The sequence below is a fragment of the Pristis pectinata genome, chromosome 4 (assembly GCF_009764475.1).
Source record: "Pristis pectinata isolate sPriPec2 chromosome 4, sPriPec2.1.pri, whole genome shotgun sequence".
NCBI classification, from domain to species: Eukaryota; Metazoa; Chordata; class Chondrichthyes; order Rhinopristiformes; family Pristidae; genus Pristis; species Pristis pectinata.
The window spans coordinates 45,916,783-45,941,375 of NC_067408.1; the positions used below are offsets into that span (position 1 = coordinate 45,916,783).

At 39.6% G+C, this 24,593-nt stretch overlaps 1 protein-coding gene across 1 annotated transcript in view; it reads left to right on the plus strand.

Annotated features, from left to right (window-relative positions):
- The window catches only part of LOC127569876 (lateral signaling target protein 2 homolog), a 38,451-nt gene that overhangs the window by 4,714 nt on the left and 9,144 nt on the right, over positions 1 to 24,593 (plus strand). Inside the window, exons 2-9 of the mRNA XM_052014865.1 lie at positions 8,105 to 8,245; positions 15,035 to 15,172; positions 15,834 to 16,036; positions 17,595 to 17,684; positions 19,349 to 19,438; positions 19,867 to 19,968; positions 22,526 to 23,320; positions 24,354 to 24,505. Coding sequence (XP_051870825.1) covers positions 8,105 to 8,245; positions 15,035 to 15,172; positions 15,834 to 16,036; positions 17,595 to 17,684; positions 19,349 to 19,438; positions 19,867 to 19,968; positions 22,526 to 23,320; positions 24,354 to 24,505 — 1,711 coding nt within the window. The remainder of the gene's footprint in view (positions 1 to 8,104; positions 8,246 to 15,034; positions 15,173 to 15,833; positions 16,037 to 17,594; positions 17,685 to 19,348; positions 19,439 to 19,866; positions 19,969 to 22,525; positions 23,321 to 24,353; positions 24,506 to 24,593) is intronic.

Consider the following 24,593-nt stretch of genomic DNA (forward strand, 5'->3'; position numbering starts at 1 on the left):
CAGCCAGGCAGACACTGATGGTGGATTGGGACTGATTGAACTGCTGTTGACAGTTCAAGTGGCAGTCCTGATGATGGATAGAAGAGCAGAAGACATTCTATGGGTTCAGACAATTAGAATTTGTTCGTGTTTTGGGTGGGAGACCATCAAAAGAAATGGTAGGAATGGGACAGAGCAAACCAACTTTATGATCTCCTGATAGCTTGCTTGGGTAAAGGAGGAATGAAATCAATAGGTAGTTTTGTTTAATCATAATGAAGTCAGCAGAGTACTATCTGAGTAGGCGGACCAAAATGATTACTAGCCTCCTCCTGTGGTGAGTTCTGAATCACTTTTCTACAAATAAATCTCTGGTTTGTCGGGTTTTAAAAATCATGAGTAATGTGAAGGTGTAACCAATCCAACACCCTGGGGTAGATTTTTCAGTCTGCTGTTCTGGGTGCAAATAAAGAAGTAGTATTCTACTAAAGATAGTGGTTGAAGCACACCTGAAGCCTGTTCATTATTTCAGTGAATCAGTATGAGTGCTTGGAAGAGAAGCAAATAATTTGGTTTAATTTTTCCTTGTGTTAGAGGATGCTCTCTGCTTGACTAGTCAGAGAACAATCAAATTGGTTGATTGAACATGGGGATTGGATGCACAATATATTGTACACAGGTCAAGTTTTGCCTTCTGTTCTTGTCCATTTTCTGTATAAATATGAATCTGTTGCATTAATTTCAAGCCACATTTCTCCTGCAGGCAGTGGATATATGTTAAGAACCACATGGAAAAATGTGGGCTTCATTTGTGTGCACTGGTTTTCATGTCACCCTTGTGTTCCTTGCATAAATTAATTGTGTAAGAATTTCTTCCCAGTTGTATATACTGAATGCTACACTCTTGCACTTACAGTTCCACTTCCAATCTAAGTTTTGGGTGCAGAGCAGAAAGTGTATGCTATAATATTGCAATAGTAAATTTAAATCCTGTTGGGTTTTGTTGCAACCAAATTCAAATCTTTTGGGGAAGAACATCATAGAAATCTTGTTAAGTAATACTTGTTTGGTTCCACTAATCAAAATTATTTTCCTTAAAAAGGTATTTGCAGAAACATGGGAACATTCACTATTTTCCTCTTGAATTTTTCTTGGGATATGGGGTTTGTTAGAAGGCCAATATTTATGGCCCATCCCTGGTTTCTGTTGAGACTTGAATGCCTACTAGAGGTACTCGAGTGTCCTGGGACCTGGATATGCAAAGTGATGGCTAAAGCCTGATATAACTTGAATTTGAGCTGAGCAGCATGTACTACGGAAATCTTGGTGGACTCACAATGGTTGGCTGGTATGAAGAGACAAAAATTGCTTGGGTACAGTAGATGAGCTTATCTTGCACTGTAATATGCTTGATGTGGGTTGTATCTAATCTTGAAAGTAGTAGGAAATAGAAAAAGCAGAGTACTTTGTTTTGCTTTACTTTAATATACCATGTCTGAATAGACAAGGGAGTGATTGTGGTGAGATGGGGGTTGCAGAGGAAGGATTTGCTGGTTGACATGACAGGTTGCTCACTATTACAGTGAAGGGGAGATGTCTCAACTTTGTCAAAGTTTTGTTCCATGCTTCAACACTTCACAATGTGTCATGAAATTTGGAAAGTAATTATCACTGAGCCTGTTTTTTTTCCTCATGTGCCTGTGTCTATGCATCGAAGTAGGTTCTAGAATGTCACTTCTGCAGATGGTTTTTACTTATGTGATTTGATGAACTTTTCACCAGACTGTTTTGCAGCCTGCAGAGGAAATATGTAATTTTGTAACTGGGTGGGTCTGCACTGTGGAGGCAAATGTTGCATCAGAAAAATAACAATGCAAAGAATTTGTATGCATTTGGCTCTCAGTAATGCTTGACCTGATGGTTTGAGGTACTTGGTTTTTTTAAGCAAGAGGTGTATTCTGGAAGCCCCAGTTTCCAAACCTTCAAGAGTGCCAGTGGTACACTGGTGCTGCTTTTTTTTCTCTCAAGTTGAAATCAATGAACTTTACACATGCTTCCCGCACTGTAGAGTTTTTTTTCTTTAATGGCTTGTGTAAATGGGCTGTGATGAATGTTTTTGATCATTGAACCCTTCCCTCCCAAACCCAAAAGTGAGCTGTCATGTGTGTGTGCTTCGTGAGTTTCTTTCCCCACACCTAAGTGTGGGTGCATCTAGGTTCTAATAAGCATCTATCTGATATGGTTAAATTTGGGAATTCACCTGCCACATCTCAAGAGTAGTAGTGGTATGCACCAGACTCATGAACAATTGTGTTCATTAAAATAAAATCGAGTCCAAATTCATTCTGATTATTGACATGCACAAAATACTACTTTGGCTCAAACCTGTTGTAATAAAAGTTCCTTTTAAAGGTGTGTTCTCACCTGAATGAATTTCATCTAGGACACAATTTCCATCTTATCTAGAACAAATGCAAATAGTTGCTATTTTGCCACAGCAGTAAGCATGATAAAGGTCATTCATTTCTATTTGCATCTTGATCAAAGAATAAAATGGGATCAATTACATTATCAGTCTGCACTTGCCTTAAAAGGGAAGTAAGAGATGACAATAATAGAAAATCAAGTATCACTTCCTTCCTCCAACAGCAGAGTGGAAGTTAATGTGTTAAATACTTGCTACCTGCTTTGCATGGAAGAAAATTAAGATGTCTGATAGATAAATAAAATTGGGGGGAAAAAACCCACAAGTACTCAACTCTATAATGAAGGCTAGAATGACAGGTTGCCCTAAAAAGACAGGGTCAGCATGGATTTGTAAAAGGAAAGTTGCATCTGCCTAATCTACTGGAGTCTGAGGATGTAACGAGTAGAATAGATAAAGATGAACCAGTGGATATGATTGTTTTTGGAAGACTCTATAACATCCTACGTGGGAGATTGGTTAGATTAGAGTTGGAATAATGAACTGGTTATTGGACAGAAAAAGTGGGAATAAATGGATTCTTCTCAGATTGGCAGGCTGTGATTTGTAGGGTATTACAGGGATTGGTCTGTGAGTCATGACTTTTCACTATCCTAAGTAATTTGGCTGAGGAGGTTGTGTGTCAAATATCCAAATTTGTTGATGATGCAACACTAAACAGGATCAGGAGAAGGCAGTCAAAGGTAAAGAAGCTTCAAGGGCATGTAGGCATTTTAAGTAGCAAGAACATGGCAGATGCCATGTAATGTGGGGCAAAAATGTGATGGTTCACAGAATGGAAAAGTGGTGTTTTTTATATAATGTTGACAGTCAAAGGGACCCAGCTGTCCTTATGCACAAGTCACAAAGCCAAAATTTAGGTGTAGCAAGTGATTAGGAAGGTAAATGGTATGTGGATCTTTAAGAGATGATGCCTTGCTGCAATTAAATGGGGATTTGGTGAGACTGCAGCTGGTGTGTTGTGTATAATTTTGGTCTCCTTGCTTGGTATGTATCAAAGATCCACTAGGCTGGTTGCAGGAATGGCATGTATGCTGTATGAATGAGTAAAACTGGCCTGCATTCTTTAGAGTTGAGGAGAATAAAATATCTCATTGAAATTTAAATTCTTACAGGGTTCAACAAGCTTTATGCAGGGGGATGTTTTCCTGGCTGAGGAGCCTTGAGCCAGGGAGTCCTAGTCTCAATGGTAGGCCACTTAGCGACTGAAGTTGCTTCAAAAAGTAGCAAATGTTTTGGATTTCTTTACACCACCACCAAACACCCACCCTGAGAGCTGTGGAGGCTCAGACATGGAGTTCATTCAAAGCAGAATCAATTTATGAATATTGAGGGATAGTGTAGGAAAATCATGACTAAGTATATCAGCCCTGATCTTGTTGAATGGCAAAGCATACTGAAAGGACCAAATTTACTCCCTTAGTTATTCTCATGTAGAAGTGTAACAGGAATTTGCAGTGGGGATAATGTATGCATTTTGCCAGAAGAATAATACCTCTGAACATAAGAGCAGGAGTAGGTCATTCAGCTGCTTGAGCCTGCCCTGCCATTCAAAATCGTGGCTGATCTGCCCTGATCCTTGACCTTTTTGTGCCAATTCCCCAATCTTTCAAAAAAAAATTATCTATTCCTTTTTGAATGCCCCCAATGATCCATCCTTCCCAACCATCCTGGGTAGAGAATTCCAGAGATTTGCTGCCCTGTGAGTGGTGGCTCCATACTGAAGAAGGTGGAACATGATCTGACAAATAGGCCTGAACAACGAAGATCTTGGTTTTGTTAGCAGGAGGCAGTGAGAGTGGTAGCACAGAAATAGAATGGGTGTCATCAAGGATCATGTCACTCGCTCAGAAAACTATGGTGGAGGAATTAGACGAGCTTTTGTGCAGATGCTGGAATTGTCAGTTTAATGAAGACTGAGAAAGGGCTGGTCTCTGGAGTAAAGAGTGGGAAAAGGTGTACCTCAGATAACAGTGAGACAATTTGTACTTTGAAAAGACCACAACTGGAGAGAAATATTTGAAGACACAAATTTGCTTGGAGTATCAAGTTGGAAGTGCATCATTTTGTGTGTCACCCCAAATTATATACCAGCAAGCTGACTTTGCATACACATCCAAATGGATTTTGGTCAGTACACTCAGTCACTCAGCTCTAAGGAATTCAACAGCAGAGCACAAACTTGCTGAGGTTCTCAGCAAGAGAGTCTGTTCAGACTTGCACCCCCTTAGTCCCTCTTTCAGCCAATCTTTCCCCCTGCAGATGTGTATACAGTTACTAATTGTGATGGCCTATTTTAGTTTTGCATTCAGCATTTGGGTTTTTTCTTAAATTCTGCATTAAGTCTACTCCATTATTAGTCCTTTGTACTTTCAGAACATTGTACAACAATGGCAGTAAGATTTTACTTGCATTTCCAAAAGCATCCATTTTCATTGGAGAGAAGAGAGACCAGAACCCTGTGAGAAGTGCAAACTCACTGATTTGCATTTCCTTTTTCATGTAACTAGTTTCAGCTCAAAATGCAGCAGCATTTTCAAGATGTTCTTGAACTAAGCAAACTGTTTTGATTATGAACAAGTGTTTTAATCCAGATTTTAAATTTTGTATGTAGTAGTTTCAAAAATACAAGCATGTTCTCTATTTCTCAATCTCGTTGAGCTTTTACATTTACATTATATGAAACAATGCCAAAATTTCTTTCTTAAATAATTGAAAGAATAAGCTGTTTTGATGAAGGGCAAATGTATTCAAGATTTTCTAATACATTGTACAAGGCAAGTTAAACAACAACCTCTCCCTCATTGTCAGCAAAACAAAATAGCTGGTCATTGACTTCAGGAAATGGGTGGAACACATTCCTCTGGTATGTATCAATAGCACAAGTAAAGATGGTTGAGATCAAGTTCTGAGGCATAAACATAGCTTGTCCTGGTCCAACCACATAGATACCATGGCACAGAAAGCACACCAGTGCCTCTTTCCTCAGGAAAAGGAAATTTGGCATGTTGACAGCCTCTGGCCTCCAAGTTCTATAGATGTGCGATGGAAAGCATCCTATCTGGTTGAATCGCAGCTTGGTATGGCAACTGTTCTGCTCCAGATGGCAAGAAATTGCAGAGTTGTGGACACAGCTCAGTCCATGAAAACCAGCCTCCCCTCCATGGACCCCAATCTTCTAATTCCAATTAAACAACATTCACAAAGAATCTATAAAAACCCTCCCAACCCAACAACAGTTTCAATTTCTGAAGTGCTTCTGCTGTAGCAAAACAAAACACCTCAAGGCACTCCAAAGGAATACTATCAGCAAGCCACAAGGATGTATTGAAGCAGATGGTCAAAAGGTCAGTGAAAAAGTTTTGAGAAGAGCTTTAAAAGAGAAGGAAGGTGGGGGGGCTTGGAAAGAATTCCAGGAGCTTAGAACCTTGAACTCAAGGCACAGCTGCCGAAATTGGAGTGGTTTTAAAATTTGAGGATTAAAGAGCTGGAGGCTTCTGTCACTTGAGTGTTCTGATTGCCGGGCTTCGAGCTGCAGAACTGCTTCTGCGCAGTAGTGTGCAGCTTGAATGACATCAGCTTTGCAACTGGATACATACAAGGGCTGGAGCATATTAGAAATGGGAAGGAGTTGGATGGACCTTGGGTGGGGTGGAATTTGTGGGAGGGGGAAGAAGATTAACATTTTAAAATGGAGACGCAATGGTAATGGGCAACATGCACTAGTTTTGCATGAGCCAAGTCTGTGGGAAAATAGAATAATAGATACTGGTTCGAACAAGGAAATGATGTTTAACCAATTGCTGCTGCTTTTGAAGTAACATGCCATAGAGGAACTGGTGGATGTATCATAAATAGCCAGAAGACATTTGATAAGATGCTGTATCAAATGTAATTGCAGAAGCTAAAAGCTCATGGTGGAGGTGTATTGGCATGGATAGAAAATCATCTGGTTAACATGAAACAGTCAACATGGATCTTTAACAGGGATCAGTGCTAGGACCTCTATGTCCCTTTTGATATAAATAACTTGGGTGAAGGTCTGGTTGCTAAATTTGCTGATATGTAAAGATGGATAGGAAAATAGCTTGTGAAGAAGATACAAGGATGTTACAAAATAGGTTAAGTGGGCAAAAAGTTGATAAGGTTTAATGTGGAGAAAATGTGAAATTATCCATTTTTGGCAGGGAAGATTTGTACAAAAATTAAAAGGCTTGCTATCTAAATAGTGAAAGGCTGCAGAGGTCTGAGATGTAGTGGGACCTGTGTTTTGTCATGATTTGCAAAAGGCTTGTATGCAGGTATAATGAGTAATTAGAGCTAACAATGTCAATGCTTATTGCAAAAAGGAATTGAATGTAAAAGTAGGGAGGCTTTTTTTGCATACAGAGCAATGATGAGATAGCATCTGAGGTACAGTATTTAAAGAAGGATATTAGTTTTGAAAGCACTTTGGAAAAAGTTTCCTTAACTAGTAAAGGATTTTTAAAAAAATACAAGGTCCTCTGGTATAGGAAGGGTAGATATGGAAAGATGTTTCTTCCAGTTGGAGAATCTAGAACTAGGTGTCACTGTTTAAAACAAGAGATGAGAATTATTTTTTTTGAGGGTCATAAGTCTTTGGAATTCTCTTAAAGGTAGAAGCATCCATTATTAAGGCCCTCACCATCCAGAACATGTCCTCTTCACAATACTACCAGCAGGGAGGAGGTATAGGAGCCTGAAGAGCCACATCAATGTTTCAGGAATAGCTGCTTCCCCTCCACCATCAGTTTTTTGAACGGTCCATGAACACTATCTTGTTAATCCTCTTTTGCACTTTTCATTTTTAACTTTTGGTTTTACACTGTACTACTGTTGCAAACCAATGCATTTCATGACCTATTGGTGGTGATAAACCTGATTCTGAAGCAGTGTCTTTGACTATTTCAAAAGTGGAGATAAAAGGGGATGAAAATCTATTGGTGGGAACAGGGCATGTGAAGTTGAGATTGTAATTAAGTCAGGCATGATTATGTTAAATGGTGGATCAGATTCAAGGGGCCAATTGGCCTACTTGCTCCTTGTTTCTATGCATGTTCACGTGATCCTGATTTGTATGGTATATGGATCCAAGCATGCTTATTAGAGTGGATTAGGATTCTCATGCATTCCTTGGTTCATTTTTATGTTCTTGGTGAGGATTAGCTGTTAATGCTTTTCTGTTACCATTGCAACCTCATGACAGGCAACATTCCATTGCCATAAATTTAGAATGTTCACACAGTAATGATATTGCTGTAAGTTTAGTTGGCATATTAAGTAGCATCAGTGGAATGCTGCAGAATAATGTACTTGTTACTGTAAACTAATGCTTTAAAAGTGCTACGAAAGCTATATTAAATTGCTGTTTTGTTTAGTAATATTTGGAGAGGGAATGAACTGAATGTGTATAGATAATTTCCCCCAAGTAGTGCCATTTATTCAGAATTCTTTGCTCTCATTACCCTTTCCTGCAGAAGGAATTGCTTGACTTCTTAATTATGGTTACTTGTCACATTTAGCTTATGAATTGCAGCTAGCAGAGTTTAGGAGTATTTTCACATGGAGGGAAATGATGCCCCTGTCCTGCTCTCATACTTCTATTTTATGCTTCCACAGAGATCTGACCCACACCCACTGGCTCAATTCTTCTATGCAGATAAGGAAGTGACTCGAGTGATGACAGAGCTGAATAATGTGAACCTGCACAATGACCCCCAAGAGTATGTGTTGCAACTGAACAATCTCCGGGCCAGACAGGTCAGTGAGTTGGACTTGAGACAACTTCACATTGTAGAGCCAATCCAAATTTGTATTGAACTTTTAAAAAATATTCTGAAGTTGGAATGTACATATTTAGTAGTAGCTTGTATTGATCAATTCTGGAGTGAATCGGGTAAGTCTTTGCCAAACTATCTTGTGATGCAAAATTGAAATGCTGCTTAGAGCTGTATTCTTGAAAATCATGATGGGTGCTTTTCTAACAATCATTGGCCTTGAAGTAGGATCACATTGCCTTGTGGTTTTTATGGTGAGAGTCGATGTCAATACAAAAACAAACATAAATCACAAAAAGATGATAAATCTTTTTCCTTGTATCTTTTTTCTTCTTTCCCCCTGCCCCCACCTTGCTTTTCTGGTTCCATGTCTGACATGTCAATGCATTAAATAGCTTGGATGTATGCAGTGGCATCCAACTAGTCACAACCTTGTTTTCACACCCCGCTGATCTGCTCCCCATCTCCCAGAAGTCCATTTATTTCTTTTCCCAACCTGTGGTGGTCCAGCTGACCCTAAGGGACCTGATTATCCCTTGAATGAAGCAAAACTCATGGCTTTTTTCCACAGTGGCAGAGTGATAAAGAAAGGTATTTGAGAGTCTAAAACCTTTCCTGCGCACTACAGTGTGTCTGGTGCCTTCTCTAGGTTGCCTATAGCTCAAACCATGAGATAGGGAGACTCTGAGCTTTGTCCAGGATTTGACATTTTGGTCTTCCTGGTCAGACTGCTGACATGCCTGAAGGGATGGTGAATTTCTCCTTGTCAATGTCAAACTTTAAGAGGGGTAAGTGGTCCAGATTTTCCAGTGTCTTCATTGATGAGAAAAAGTTGTGCAGCACAGCCTTTTTTTTGTACAAATGTTAAGTGCAAGACTCATTTCACCCCCCCCCCCCCCCACACACTTCAATGAAGGAGCCATTAATGACTTAGAGCTTGACCTCTGAATGTGACATATGCAAGACTGGATAGGCTGGGTTTGTTTTCTCAAGTGAAGATGATTGAGGGATGACCTGATAAGGTGTGTGTATATATCCTTAAAAAAAAGTTGATAGACAAAAACAAGAGGGCATGGTTTTAAGGTGAGAGGGAGGAGATATAAAGGGGATCTGAGGAGTAAGTCTCATGGAGTTGTTATCTGGTATGTGTTGCCAGAAGAGGTGATGGAATTGGATACAAACACAACATTTAAGAGCCATTTAAACAGGCACTTTTAGGCAAGGCATTAAAACGTGGACCTGGGGTGGGCAAGTGGGTTTGTATAGATGGGCACAATGGTTGCTGTTTCTATGGTCTCTGACTCCAAGAGTCATCTGTGTGCAGTAGCCCAGTGGTTGAGGGTGGGTGATGGTTCTAGAGTTGAGCTGAAGTAGGTAGATGTTTGTCCTATTGATTAGCTCTACTCCAGTAGGAAACTTGTTGCGAGGGAGGTGTAGCATTGTGATGAGAAATCTTAATGTTGGGATAAGTCTGTTGATCTGTTGGTTAAAATAGCAATTTCTATGCAATCATACAGCCATGGAGGATGGAGACAATTTTGAGAGCAGACAAATTTGAGAAGGTTACTTCAGTGCTTTAATGATAGTCAGTCAAAGCTGTTGTGAATCAAGGATGGCCAAATATATTGGTAGGCTGTTCTAAACATTTCCATTGGAACTGTTGCTCAATGAAGATCATGTCTGTTGTAGAATCCTACTGCAATTTGGGGAGCACTCTTTGGCTACTAGGAGGAGGTCTCTGGTAACAAACATCCCTGTGGCAGTCAGCAGCGAGACACCTCTGTTCCTGCAGATGGATATGTCTCCTTTTTCTGAAGAGGGATACAATTACAGCACCTAAACACAAGATCATAAAAATATGACCAGGAGTAGGCTACCCAGCCCCTCAAGTCTGTCCTGCAATTCAATATGATGGAACATGACTGATCTATACTGGTCTTAACTCCTCTTCTATGCAGTTTCTCCCATAACCCTCAATTCCTCAATCTTTCAAATGCTTGTCCACCTCCACACACACACCTGGCATATCCTCTTCCTCCCAGGGTTGGGAGATGAGGCTGTGAATTTGTTTTCCCTCTACCAAGTTTCAGAATTTTGGTAGGAGCACTGTCTGCTCCTAAGGCTGCCTAGCTTCTCAGTGGAGTGTTGCATTTTCATGTCAGTCTGGGGTATAGGCAGAATGGGACCAGATGGTGTGGAGTTGAGGACACTCCATTCAAGAACTGTATCACTGATGGCCATCTTTTGAAGTACTGCTCCAGTGGATGCTGACCATTTTTTTTTTTGCCTTTCTGATAAGCTCCCCTCTGTTCTTGCCTCTGTGGCATGGGACCTTGGGTGTTTGAGCCATAAATAGTGTTGGTAACACCAAAGAATGTTGTGGTTATCAGCAATTTTTTGAGTCTCTTGTTTCTTTTCCACCCACAATCATTCTCTTGGTTGCTAGGTTTCTGTTGGACCTCAGCCTTTGGGTTCCTGCAGAGCAGTTTTGTATTTTTCCCTTAATCCTGGTGGATTCCCAATCCAAGAATACCTTGCATTTGTGTATAATTAGCTCTTGAATCTCCTGGTCCTGCAATGCACTTGTCAGCTATTCTTGATAGCCAGCCTAATTACAAATTAAAATTGGCAAAATGCTAGACTTCTGTATATTTAAAAGTTAAAACCTTTTATGTAGCTTGTATAATAGGGAGCAAGTTGTACAATTACTTGTTAAACAGCTTAAACAGAATTGGCATTTTCTCTCAATGTGCTGCTGTCTCTCCTTTTCATTCCCATTGTCATGAACTGTAATTCCAGTTTCCAAGGATTTTTCCAAATTGTAAGAATTTTTTCCTGGTTGCTCTGAATCTTAATCTCACTTTTGCCTGTATGAAATGTCATACTGAATTGCCATATGCATTTGTTTTTCATTCTAAATTGACGAATGAATAGTCAAAAGTTAATACTGGATGCTAAATGAGGAGAAAGCTATAAGAATTATTTGGTATATCTACAAGTTTTGAATATTTGTTGGTGAATGGAAATTTTCCATTCCTGGTTCAGTATCAAATGATTAATCTCTTGATAAAAAAGCCATGATATTGACTGGCACAAGGACCTAATATCCCTGGTAATGCACATCAAAAATGGCACTGTTAGAAGTTGGTGTCAGTGGAGTTTTGCTGTTTCTTCTGGATTCAACCATTGCTTTGGGTGTTGCTCTAAGTGCCACAACAATCAAAACTTTAACAACTGCCCAACCTTTGTGGGGAATTGTATTTGCAAACTGGTAATGCAGCATGAGGATCTTGCTGCATCTCAGAATGAAACTGCATATTTGCGGTGGTGTTCCCTTGTATCCTGTTTCATGTTCATATCCAATAATTGAGTACAATGAGACAAATAATTTCCCAATCCAAACACAAATCACATTTTAAAAGCAGTGGTTATTAAGTGCTCTCTTTGATCAAAGGACTAAATGTTGTCATCTCTACATCTTCATCAAAATTCAGATATTCTTTGTTAATATGTTCTCCCTTTGTCTTATTAAACTGCTTTCCCAAAGATTTATTGCTGTGTTACCTTTTGGTACAGAGCTACTTTGACTCAATTGTTTTCCAGATTTGAAGCTAAATGACAATACCAAAACTTGACCATGCAACTTGCACTGTTGTTAACCTGACCTTGAGGGGCTGCTACATTGGCATGTTAAATTGTTAAAGCTAGTTCTTCAAGGTTCCTGGTTAATTGATTTTTTGGTTAATTACAATTAATTCAAGGATAAGAGACCAAATATTTAAGAACCACTGTGGCTACACTTGCCTATGTAGCATATTGGTATGAGAGGAAACACTTTGGGTCATCCTCAGCACTTGGCAGCTCAACAGAAAGCAGTCCTGTATAGGAAATTTCCTATGTTCAGATCTCAAATTGCTTAACCAGTTTTGGTTATCGAATTTTGAGCTTCTAAGCTGCTGTGACATACTACTGAGCATGTTTCAGTGAAACAAAACCATTCACTAAGCCCTCAAACTGGTTCTCCCCCCCCCCCCCCCCCCCCCCCAGAAGTTATCAAGCAGAAGATTTCAATTTGTGGGGTATTTACAATAGAATCCTAAACCTACACTTATGATATCTTCTCTCTTTGCTTTTCAATCCTTCCTATGGTAATCCTGCTTTGATTCTTAAAATTTAAGATTAGATCTGACACAAATGGATTAAACTTTAGGCATTGGAGTCTTGATAATAGAAAAGTAAACCTTGGCTGGAAATGAGGGGTATAGTTTTCATGATGGGTTGAAGTCCAGCAAGAAAATCATTGCTTTGGTTTATTTTAGACTACCACTTGTGGGTAGCAGTGGTTTCTAACAGTTACAATTACTTGGTTACAACAGGGAAGAGGCCATTTGCCCATTGGGTCCATGCTAACTCTCAACAGGGCAGGCCCATACCACCCACCACCCCCCCCCCCCCACCACCTTCCTTTTCTGCAACTTGTTCTCTCTCATACCTATGTACTTCCCTTATTGATTGTCTGGCCTTTTGCCTACAGTAGATGTTAATCTACAATAGCCAATTGTCCTATTAACTTGTCTTTAGGATGAGGGAGGAAATCAGAGAAAGATGAAACTCCACACAGACAACTCCCAAGGCTGGGGTTAAACCTGGGTGACCTTCGTATATAGCAGTGTCCCAGCATTGAGGTGACCACTTTTTTGACTGCACTGCTAATTTTTTTTCTCAGGAACAAGGACAAATAATTACAAGGTTGCAAAAGTTTTGGTAGGTGGATCTTCCTCATTCTTGTCAAGTATCCAACCACTCTGGTTCTAATCTTTTTAAACAAGTGGCAATTCTGTTCCTTCAAGATGCAAGTTTTTTTTAATGTATAATAAGAGCAGCACCCCATTGCTTGCTGCATGACATCCAAAACCAGAGTTGATCACTCATCTTTCCAAAACCTACAATGCTCTGCTGAACAGCTTGTGGTAAATTTAAAATTATTCTCTGAAATGCCACCCAATAAGGATGACTGATTTTTGCTAGTTAAGCCCATTCTACCTATGGGTATAAAGCATACATTTGGAGTCCTTAACTGGTGACAATTGTCTGGGGAGGAGAAAATGAGCCCAAAAAAGATCTGCAAGATTTTAAGTGAACCTAGCTTGACAGGTTTTCAGCATCTATAGAATGAGCACTGAAGAAAATGTTGATCTTTCCACTTGGGTGTCTATATAGATTCTTCCTTAACACCTTGTATTGTAACGGCCGTCATGGTAGTGTAGAACAGGCAGCACCATAGTGTAGCAGTCAGCGTAGACACACAATTTTCCAGATGCTGGAATCTGGAGCAATACACAGTGCTGGAAGAATTCAGCAGGTCAGGCAGCATCCATGGAGGGAAATAGTTCTCATTTCAGGTTGAGACCTTTCTTCAGGAAGTGTTAGCTAATGCTAATACAGTGCCAGCGACCCAGGTTCAATTCCTGCTGCTGTCTGTAAGGAGTTTGTATGTTTTCCGTGTCTCTGTGGGTTTCCTCCAGGTGCTCGGGTTTCCTCCCACATTCCAAGACCTACAGGTTAGGAGTTGAGGGTATGCTATGTTGGTGCTGCAAGAGTGGTGACACATTCTCAGTAATACAAAAAGGCACATTTTACTGTATTTTGATGTACGTGTGACTAACAAATATCTTAGATCAGGATGCCCCTCCTCCTCAACTATGAGATAGTCATAAATGTTGGTAAATGCATAACTTGTGAGTCACCATCCGTGGAACAGGAGGACAGTCTGTCCAAAATGCAAACCTATTTTCAGACTTGAAAACAAAGATAAAACTTTACTGCATTTTTAAATAGGCCTGAGATTTGTCACAGCAGGTCGTGGTTGTGATAGAAGACAATTTTATGTCTTAAAGGGGGAATGGATTTCTGCTATTTGAAGAACGCACATCATGCCCTTTGGCTCTTGATGTCTGTTCCAACCATGATGCCAATTTAAACTAATCCCAGCTGCCTGTACATGGTCTACATCCCTCTATCCCCCTGCCTGTTCATGTGCCTGCTTAAATGCCTCTTAATTATTGCTATCATATGTTTCCACCACCTCCCCGGGCAGTGTGTTGCAGGCACCTACCATTCTGTGTATATATTTTTTTTTACAAAAACTTGCCTCAAATCTCCTTTGAAACTTCCCCTTTTGCCTTAAAGCTATGACTGCTTGTATTTGACACTTACCCTGGAAAAAGTCTCTTATCTACCCTATCTATTCCTCTCATAATTTTATATACTTCTATCAGGTCACCCTTCACTCTTTGACACTCCAGAGAAAACAATCCAAGTTTGCCCAACATTGCCTCATAGTGAGTACTCTCTAATCCAGGCAACATCCTGGTGAACCTCTTCTGCACCCTCTAAAACCTCCCCATCTTTCCTGTAATAGTGACCAGAGTGCACATAATACTCAATGTGGCCTAACCAAAGCTTTATGCACATGTAACATGACTTCTGATCTTTTATACTCAATGCCTTGACCAATAAAGGCAAGTATGCTATATGCCTTTTTGTTTTAACTGCCCTATTTTCTAGTAGTATCATTGGCAATGCATGTGTAGAGAATACACTTACCATATTAAAAGTTTTATTTCTGAACAATGTTATAAAAATGGAATATGTTGTAGTGTGGGATGACACATTGGAGATTGGGCCTAGATTCCCTAAAATGGGATTCCCTGCCCCATTCTCAATAAATCTTTATCCAATATCTAGATGCTCAATTTTCATTTAATTTCAGGACCACATGCTGCAGATAATTAATCAGATCATGGATGAATGTATCCCCAATGAGCGACCAAATCGAGAGTTCCAAGTCAAGTTCCCTGATGAGGTTTTGCAGGAACAGCTAGGAGTACAGCTCTGGTTTGCTGCTGAGGTAGGCCTTGAGGAGGGGGAGACACCATGCATCCTAAAGCCACAATTTGATTATCTATCGTGGCATTTATCTGACTTCTTGAGAGGATGATGTTGGTTGTAACATTTGGCCATTCTCCATGTAACAAGTTTTTTTGGTGTCATCTGGGGCTTATCACAATTACCTATGTTTAAATCTGTCTCATTTGGGAGAAATAGTTGGTTTGGAACCTCAACTAAGTTTAAAAACAATGGTTATGCACCAGTGTATGTGAATAAGGTGTGGCTGGCAATCTCTTATTTTTGCAATGTCAATTAAATGCTATCTGTGAAGTGGGGGGGGGGGGGGGGGGCAGGGCTGGAGGAGAAACAACTTTAAAAGCCTCTACTTTTAAAAATATAAAAGTCTTGCTGCTTTCAAGAAGGTAAAGTTTGGTGAAATGCTGCATGAAGCTCCTGAAGGTAATCCAAAAAAACCCCCAGATAAATGGAGCAATATGATCTAGTTAATCTGACCTATAACATTCCAGAATTCAGTGGAGCATTTGTTCAGTAATTGTTAATATTGTCATTACTTGAGTCTATATATTGCCTTTCCACTTCCTAATGTCAACTCATTAAAGTAGAGGTTTTGTATTGGTTTGCGAAAGGAGAACAAACGACTTGTGTACTTTAATCAACAGTGTTTGATGGCCAGCTCCCTCATTGAAGTGCATGAATCTGAGATGTTTCTGTTGCGCCCTCTGGCGGAGGAACTGCTGCACAGTCTGGAGGAGGTGCGATCACTTCTCCGGGAACAGTGTTTCTCTGATTACACGGTCTATACAGATGATATTAAAGCATCTCTTGTTCGGTTTGACAGGCTCTTTGCTGAGTTTGAATTCAGGTAAGAGGATTTTTTTTTTTTGTTTGTTTTCAGCCAAAATAAAGGATGCACATGCTCAGAGCTTCAAATATTTGGAAAATTGCAGTTTAGATTTCAAGGAATCTCAGCTAAGACAGGATTCAATGTGTGACCAAATTAACAATAATGGTTTGTATTGGTACTTCTGTAGGAATTCACACACTTCAGAGGGGTGCTAGAGGTGACTTTGTAGTAGCAATTGTTTCTCTTCCAAAACCCAGTAGCAACAACTATTACCCATGCTTCTTAATGGAAGAGAAGCTGATCAATAATCTTGGCACTGTTTTCCCCTGCTTTGTTTCAACATGCGATTGTTAAAATCAGAGTTTAAAAGTGCTATCCAAGGTAGACGCTACATTACAGATTATACAAAACAATTAGAATTTACTCTTGGAGCAACTAGCAAAACCAGTACAAATTGCACCAAAAAAATTTGACTAAATTGGATTTTTAACCTATTTTGAGTTTAAGCTCACTAATTTGCAAGTGTTGAATGCAAAATCTATTCTTCACAAGATAATCTGATACAGTTTTAAAAACAGTTTATCTGAGTGGTAGTTAAGTGCAAATTGATTTAATACAGCTGAAAACTATTTTATTAGTCATAAATGAGGGTCTTTGATCTAAGCCAATTGCAGTTGCACAATTTTAAAAGGCCAAAAATTAATTCATATTAGTAAAAAAAAAGCTGTTTATATTCAAAAGTATTGAAAGCATTTTGATTTGAGTTCTTGTGTCCAAAAGTGCCATCTTAATCTTTTGGAGCTTCCTCCAAGTCCTTCAAATGAATGTGGGTAGAAGAAATGCACAATGGTGATGGGGAGGTAGGAAGCTGCAAGGTGATCTGTTTTGTGGACTTGTAGTGCAATGATTCTCAAACTCAAAGATGGCAGAAATCAGTTAGGCTGATTTGCAAAACTTGTAGTCTTTCGAAAATATATTTGGGCAGTTTAGACCAATTAAAGTGGACAGACCATAATGGGTAGACATTTCCAGCTATTTAGAAAGGCAAGATCAACAAAGATTGAGAACTCATAAATTTAACATCTGGGCACTGATCTGACAGGCCAACAAGCTAACTGAGAACTGGTCTTGGGCTTTGTACAGTGTGAAATGGAAGCCAGCATATTTTGTGGGGGGTGGAGGAATCTTTTATTGTCATTGATTTAGAGTTAATAGATTAGACTAAAGGAAAATAAATTTTGGGAAATAAGACCTTTAAAACAAAATTTTGCTCTTTTTATCCTGAATCTTCAATATGACATTGGAGGCAGCAGTTGCTATTCAGTTTGAATCGCATTATTAATTTGTAGTAGGCAAACTTCATTCTGAGAGCGGAGAGAACTGCATTGCATACCCAACCATCAGTTCAGTTAGCTGTTATGTTTTGCATTGATTTGTATGGCATGGTTTACTTGGCAAACCTGTTGCACTGCAACCAACCTCTTTGAGAGAGCTTTATACATCAAATGATTTCTTTGTATAAAGACAATCTTCAATGTAAATTTAAATCTGTTCTGCAATGTAACCACTTTTCCAGCTATGTTTCTGCTGTGGTCCCCATCAAATCTCCTGAGGAGCTCTTCAACCAGCAACAGATTATTGTCCTCTTCTGTGAAACTATAGATAGGTCAGTATCTCCACTGAATTTTTGTTTCTTTTTGTATTAATATTCTCTCATTTCTTTAATTGCCTACAGTTTAAATACTTTGTCCAGACTGTCCTGCTTAGTGTCTGGATGAAACTTTTCCATCACCATGCTATTGATCTCCTGAGAGTGGGGTTTGAGTGTCAAAAAAATGGCTTTCTGTGCCACTAAACTAATGCAGGAGGTACACTGAAGTGTTGGACTTGAATTGACCATTCTATTCTGCTTCTTGATGAATACTTTGTTTTCTACATGGCAACAGGTGTAATGAAGATCTTGTGTTTTAGGAGGACTAGGGAAAGTTGGATGGGATAAACCATAGTCATAAAGATAAACATAGAAACAACTCTTTAGGCCCACTGAGTTAACACTGACTGTCAACCACCCACTTGCACTAATCCTACATCAATCCCTTTCTCTTTGCATCCTATTGACTTTCCTTCAGATTCTACTATTCACTTGCACTCTAAGGGCAGTTTACAACAGCCAGTTAACTGAGCAACCTACGCATCTTTGGGTTGTGAGAGGAAATGGGAGCACCCAGGGGAAACTGTTCACAGGGAGAACATGAGAACTCCACACAACTGAAGTCAGGATTGAACAGTGAGACAGTGGCCATACATAGTGACATGTGAAATATGAAGGAGAAAATGCCAGGTTCAGCTGAAATATCCCAGGATATTAAAGAGGAAAGTAGCCATGGTTTGGGCAATTTTCCAATCCTCTGGTGCTGTCAGTGTTGGAGGACTGCTAATGTATAGCATTTTTTGTAAAATGCCAATTACAGGCTACTTGGGCTGATCTTGTGACAGACAAGTAATTGTGCATGGTGGGGAAGGGTAATTCTGAGGCCCAACATGATGACTAAAATCTAGGGGCTATGATGAAGTATACAGATGCAAAAATTGCACATGTGGTGGCTAAGTTGCTGAAGATGTGGAAAGACTGGGAAGCTGAACAGAAAAGTGGAACATGGGCTTCAATCCAAAGAAATGGGAAGTAATGCACTTGAGAGCAAGCAAGCAAGCCACTGGAACTTGAAGACTGCTGTGACTAAAGTTCAAAACAGCTATTTCATTAACTGAAATTCACTAGGACAAGTTCTTCAGTATATCTGTTTTGTTTTTGTTTTAACATGTGTTCTTAACACAAGTGAGGTGCTACCACAATCTTTAGGTACCTTTTTATGTCCTGATTTTTGTGGTATTTTAAGTAAACCAATATTGCAAATATGTGTGTAATCTATATTATTGAACAATATTAAATTAGTCTTTGATTTTTTAACTTTATCAAAATGCATTTTGAAACCCAGTCAACTTGGTGAATACTACAATATATTTTTAACATAAAGTTGGGAAAAAAATTGCTGGGCAAAATATTAACCTTAGAAATTCTTACCAACTGATTTGTTGTTGGGCAGATGCTTATTCTTTGTCTTTTCTCAAATGGGTTCTATTCTTTCACTTGAAGCTGGTGAGCTTGCAGTTACTAGAATGTCATTTCAATTTCTTGGCATTAGTAAGACTTGATTCTATGTAATTTTTATTGATCACTTTCATTAGATCAGCAACTTTGACCCAAATAATTATAGATGTAGACTACATTGCTTTTTGAGAGAATTTGATGCTTACCACATCACCTTACAGGGCACTGAAACTGGGTTACTTGACACAGGAGATGATTGATGGCTTGGAACCTGTACTGATGTTCACCATTCCCCGCCTTGCTATCATTTGGTAAGTCTGACACGAACATTGGAGCTGTGTGGTGTTTTCGTGGAGGGGACTCTGGCCTGGTGGTAGTGGTCCATTTCTGTAAATGGAGACTGATCTGCAACCAGTGTTGCATTCAGCTAGCTAGTTGAACATCTACTGCTTGCTAGTTGACATCTGAGTTTGAGAAATAAAAATGTCCAGAAGTGTAAGTGGTGGTCAGTATTACTGATCGTGGTATAATGTCACTTCAGCACACTACCTTGCCTCCAAAAATTCATTGCACATGTTAAATTTAATGCAGTGATGATGCTACAGTAATGTTTTGGCAGTACTGACCAGTGATAAATGTCTTGATGTTTTAAGCCATTTGCCACTTTGAAACCAAAGTGGTGCCAACTGCTCTAATCCATTTAATTGTATCCAAAGCAATGTTTTCCCCCTCTTTCCAGTGGGCTGATTATTTACCCAGAAGGACCTCTCAACCTAGAGCAGCAACCGGATGACATGTCCAGGCTTTTTAAACCTTTCTACGCCCTCTTGCAAAAAATAAGGTAAGGATCTAGATGTAGTACATCAAATGAATGCACTTGATTGTTGCATGATGCACTAATGACAATTTCTGTCATGCGTTTCCCTCATGCCAAATTTCTTTAATATGCAAGTTCTCATGGTTAACACGAGGGGGCATAATTTTAAGGTGATTGGAGGAAGGTGGGGGGGGGGGGGTGGAGGGGAGGACGATGTCAGAGGTAAGTTTTTGCACAGTGGTGGGTGTGTAGAATGCACTGCCAGCAGAGGTTGTGGGGGTAGATACGTTAGGGACTTTTAAGAGAAACTTAGCCCTCCATTGTTCTATTGTTTATGTGGCTATGTGGGAGGGAAGGGTTAGATATTAGAGGAGAATAAAATATTGGCACAACATGGGCTGAAGGGCCTGTGCTGTAATGTTCTGTGTTCTCAGGCTGTATTGGAACTGCACTGCACAGAACTTGGCATCCGGGACCAATTAGAGAGGGAGAGCGTAGTCTAGGGTTGGGTCCTGGACTTGGGTCACCAAGCAAAATGAATGGCCGCAGTCTGGTGGAGGAAGGATCTGTGAAGAGGATTGGGGTCTAGGGGCAAAGATGTGTTTAATCTCAAGGTGTTGAGGCCTGGAACCTGTAAAAGGGAGGTGTTGGCATCTTTCTGCAGTAGGGAGAGGATACTTAAGAAAGGGATCTCCAGTGAGCAACAAGTGAGTTGACTATTGGCATTGGGGAGCTTGTGGGAAGATACTTGCTGCTCTGCTGTCATGCATCACAGTATAGGGATGGTGGTCAATGTACTTGTAAGCCAAAGCAATTTTGCCCATTTCATGCCATCCCCTTTAATCTTGTTGAAAACTCTTGTGATCTTGGACCACTTTGATCCTTTTTGTTGGTTCTAACTACAGTTGAGTCTCTGTAGACTTGCTTTCCCCTGGGGATGGGGAACTGTTTACAGAACCAGACTGGAAGCAAGTCATCCTCAACCCAAAGTGAAGAAGCTGCCTTGTATTTAGTATAATGTTTACCTCACAATCTGGCTTGAAATTGCCGAAATTTAGAGTTGCACCATTTCCTTGATTAAAGCTGCCCAGAAGCAATTCCACACATGCGTTGTTTATGAGTAACCTTATGTTATTTTGCTTTGATCCCTTCCTCCTTTGTTATCCATTATCTGTGAAGTGTGTGAATTTGTGGTTGTCCAAAACACATACCAACCACAAACTATTGTCTGATCCATTTTTCTTCTGACATGACCAATAGATGTTCAGATGCCCAGAAAATGGGTAAATATCTTGCAATGTACAAATCTTTTCACTGATAAGGATCTAGATGTAGTTGAGTTTGAACAGAAAAGACATTAGGGAAAAACAAGGAAATGCAAATTTAAGATAAAACATTAGGGATATCTTTATCTACCAAAAATAGACCATAAAATTTGTAATATGATGCATTCACAGTACAAGACCAATTGTTCCATTTATAAGATTTGCCTGATGAGAACAATTTTTCCTTGCCATAGTTTTTATGTACAGGTTCTAGCCCTTGGTGTGCAAAGGGGCTTAAACTGTATTTTATGTATTGAGGCTTTGTGACAAATACACTAAGCTTGAGTGGATATAGTCCTGGACCTAGGAATGTTTGTCACTATATTCCATCCTAGACAGTCCCTGGCACTGAAACTAAAGTTTCAGGCAAACTAAAAGGGCATATGATCAAAACTGGTTTAAAATAAACACCAACAGCAGGTGATGTCTGCCTCTGTGTGCCCTGTAAACAACATGTAGAGCACAGAGCCCTGTGTTAAGTAACTGCTCAGGATGAACATCTACTAAGCTGAATGTATCCCTTCCCAGACCCTCCTGGCAAATCCACATTTGAGGAAATTCTACAGGTAATTGTAAATGATTGATCTGTTTACTTGCCTTGCAACACTGACTTCGAACCCATCATTTTAAATGTAGAAATCCTAATTTTAAGTGGAATGTCAATATTCTCCTCAGGAAATTTTCTTTACAATTTAGCTCTTTTTATTTCTGCTACTGAAAATAAGATTTTTTTTTTTGGAAGGTTTTTAAAAGAATATTTAACAATCTAAAAGTGATTGGGCTTCAGTCATGTAACAGATTATAAATAGGATCGGATTTATTATCACTGACTTGTATGATGTGAAATTTGTTTTGCAGTTGTTTGTCTTTGCAATGCAGAGACACAATTACTGTAAATTACAAAAACAGTGCAAACAAAAGAATAACAAGGGTCTGAAGGGTTCTGACCCGTAACGTTGACTGCCTGCTTTTCTCCACGGATGCTGTTTGGCCTGCTGAGTCCACCCAGCATCCTTGTTTCTGAACGATGAGTTTGGGTCTTCAGACTCCTGTATCTCCTCCCCAATGGTAATAATGAGAAGAAGGCATGTCCCAGATGGTGAGGGTCCTTGGTGATGAATGCTGCTGCCTTGAGGCACTAACACTTGATGTCCTCGGTGGTGAGGGTAGTGCTTTTCATAATTTCAAGTGTTTGATCATATCATGGTTTACTGTAAAATGACCATCTTAGCTCAATATTCTACTTATTTTCCCAGGGACTTGCTTTATGTACTCACAGAAGAAGAACTCTCTCTGTTGGAGAAGAGCCTCTGTGCTGTAGAATCTGAGGATTTCTTCAATCCCCACACAATGTTTCCCAATGTTTCATCTCCTCTTCATAACACCACATTGCATCATGAAATGCTTGATGAACCTACGCATGCTGGTGGTGGTTCACCTATTCGGCATGACAGAGAGGAACATGGACACCGAGCACCTAATGAGCCATATTGCTACCAGTCTACCTCAAATGCATCCAATTCAGTCAAGCAAACTTCAAATGAAATACAGCATCTTTTGGAAGGTTCTAACTTTATACTTGACAGAGATGATGAAATGTGGGGACAAGAGTTTGGATGGATTGTGAATGTCAGCACACAGGAAGATGCACAGAACGAAAACAAGATTATCTACACGGATAGTCCCAGGTTGTCATTATCTACTTCTAATGACAGCCTGACTGATTCCAATAGCATGCAGTGCTATTGTGTTGCAATCAATAACCCTCATTCAGGAACTGACCATCCAGAATTCCTTGATGGGCTTGAAATGGCGGGAGTATCCACAATAGCTACCATCCAAGCTCCTAATTCTCCAGATGAATGCCATGTGCCAACAACTTCTGAACAAGATCACGTTTCTCATTTAAATGCTGATTGTCCTGATGAGCTAACTGAAAATCACAAACCAGAGGCTGCTTCATTTCTTGGAGCAATTGCACAACAGAACATCTGTGGCAGAAGTGTCTCAAATAATCTGGTGCCTGAAGATCTACACACCAATAACAGCAGGTGAGAAGGTTAGAGACTTGGGACACAGTAGTTAAATATAACTGTAGAAATCTTGTTTCTTTGCCTGAACACTCACTGCAGTAAAGGAACTTTAAGTTTTCAGTCACAACCTAGTTTTTGTCTGGAATGTGTTTAGGAATTTAATTGGCAAAATTATTTGTTGTACCAAATAGCTCTTTCAGTAATAAAGTGCAAGCCAGATATTGATTTCAGATCTAATCAAGGTATTAACATTTTGTTACAATTGAGTATTTCCTTAATGGTAGTGATTGGAGAAATGTACAGTATTTACACTTTCAAAAGCTCAAGACTGTACAAAACTATCTTGCATATATTTCCTGAGTTTTTGCAAGCACTACTGTAAAGCAACAGGAGTACCTCGTTTCGGTCAGAAGTTCTTTTATAATCCACCCGCGTAACCCACAGAAGTAGTGTGATTGGTGAATCAGCAACATCTTTGCACCAGAAAATAAAATCCACATCAATTTTCCAGTTTCATGGATGAGACTCTTACTTATTACATATTGAATAAGAGCCACCTTGGTTCAATAGTTATTTTGTGATTGAGGCAGAGATCAAATTCTGGTTAGTTAAGACCATTAAATCATCTTCTTTGAAAATAAAATGTGGCACTTACAAGGGATTGATCAACCATAATGCCACTGGAGAGAATAACCCTGGTGATCCCTACCTTATGGGGTGGAGATTGTGTTCCTACAAGATGCATGTTGCAATTTTCTGTAATGCAAAGCCACCTCGTCTGTACATCAAGAAATGCAAGTTGAAACAATACACTTTGTTCATTTATTTACTTTTTCCCACAAATTTCATGAGGTCAAATTTTATTTTGTCTCTTAATTTTGGTTAGTGATGTGTGAATTCTATATGGGCAAGTTGTCATAACTCTAACAGCTGTTTTGTTGGGGTTGCTTGTACCAGATCTTACTTCATCCTTTAACAAAATGTGGAGTAAATTCTACAAAACAATTTAATGGTAGTCACTGTGTTCACCATGTGTGTGCTTTGCTGGCAGATTGTCTGAAGGAAAAAATGAGTCTCATGTTATGGATTGGAAAATGAAAAGGCAAGCAGTGCAGGCTGTGAATGCCGTGGTAAGAGAGGAAATAAGATCACGGTACCGGAACAGTGGTGACATGCTACATCGACTCTTTGTTTGTATCTCTGGTATGTTGCTCATAAGGCCTTGCTAAGTTTGGGACACTTGTAATGTGTTTTGCTTTGAGTGTGGCACTAGCAATAATGTTTGGTGCAT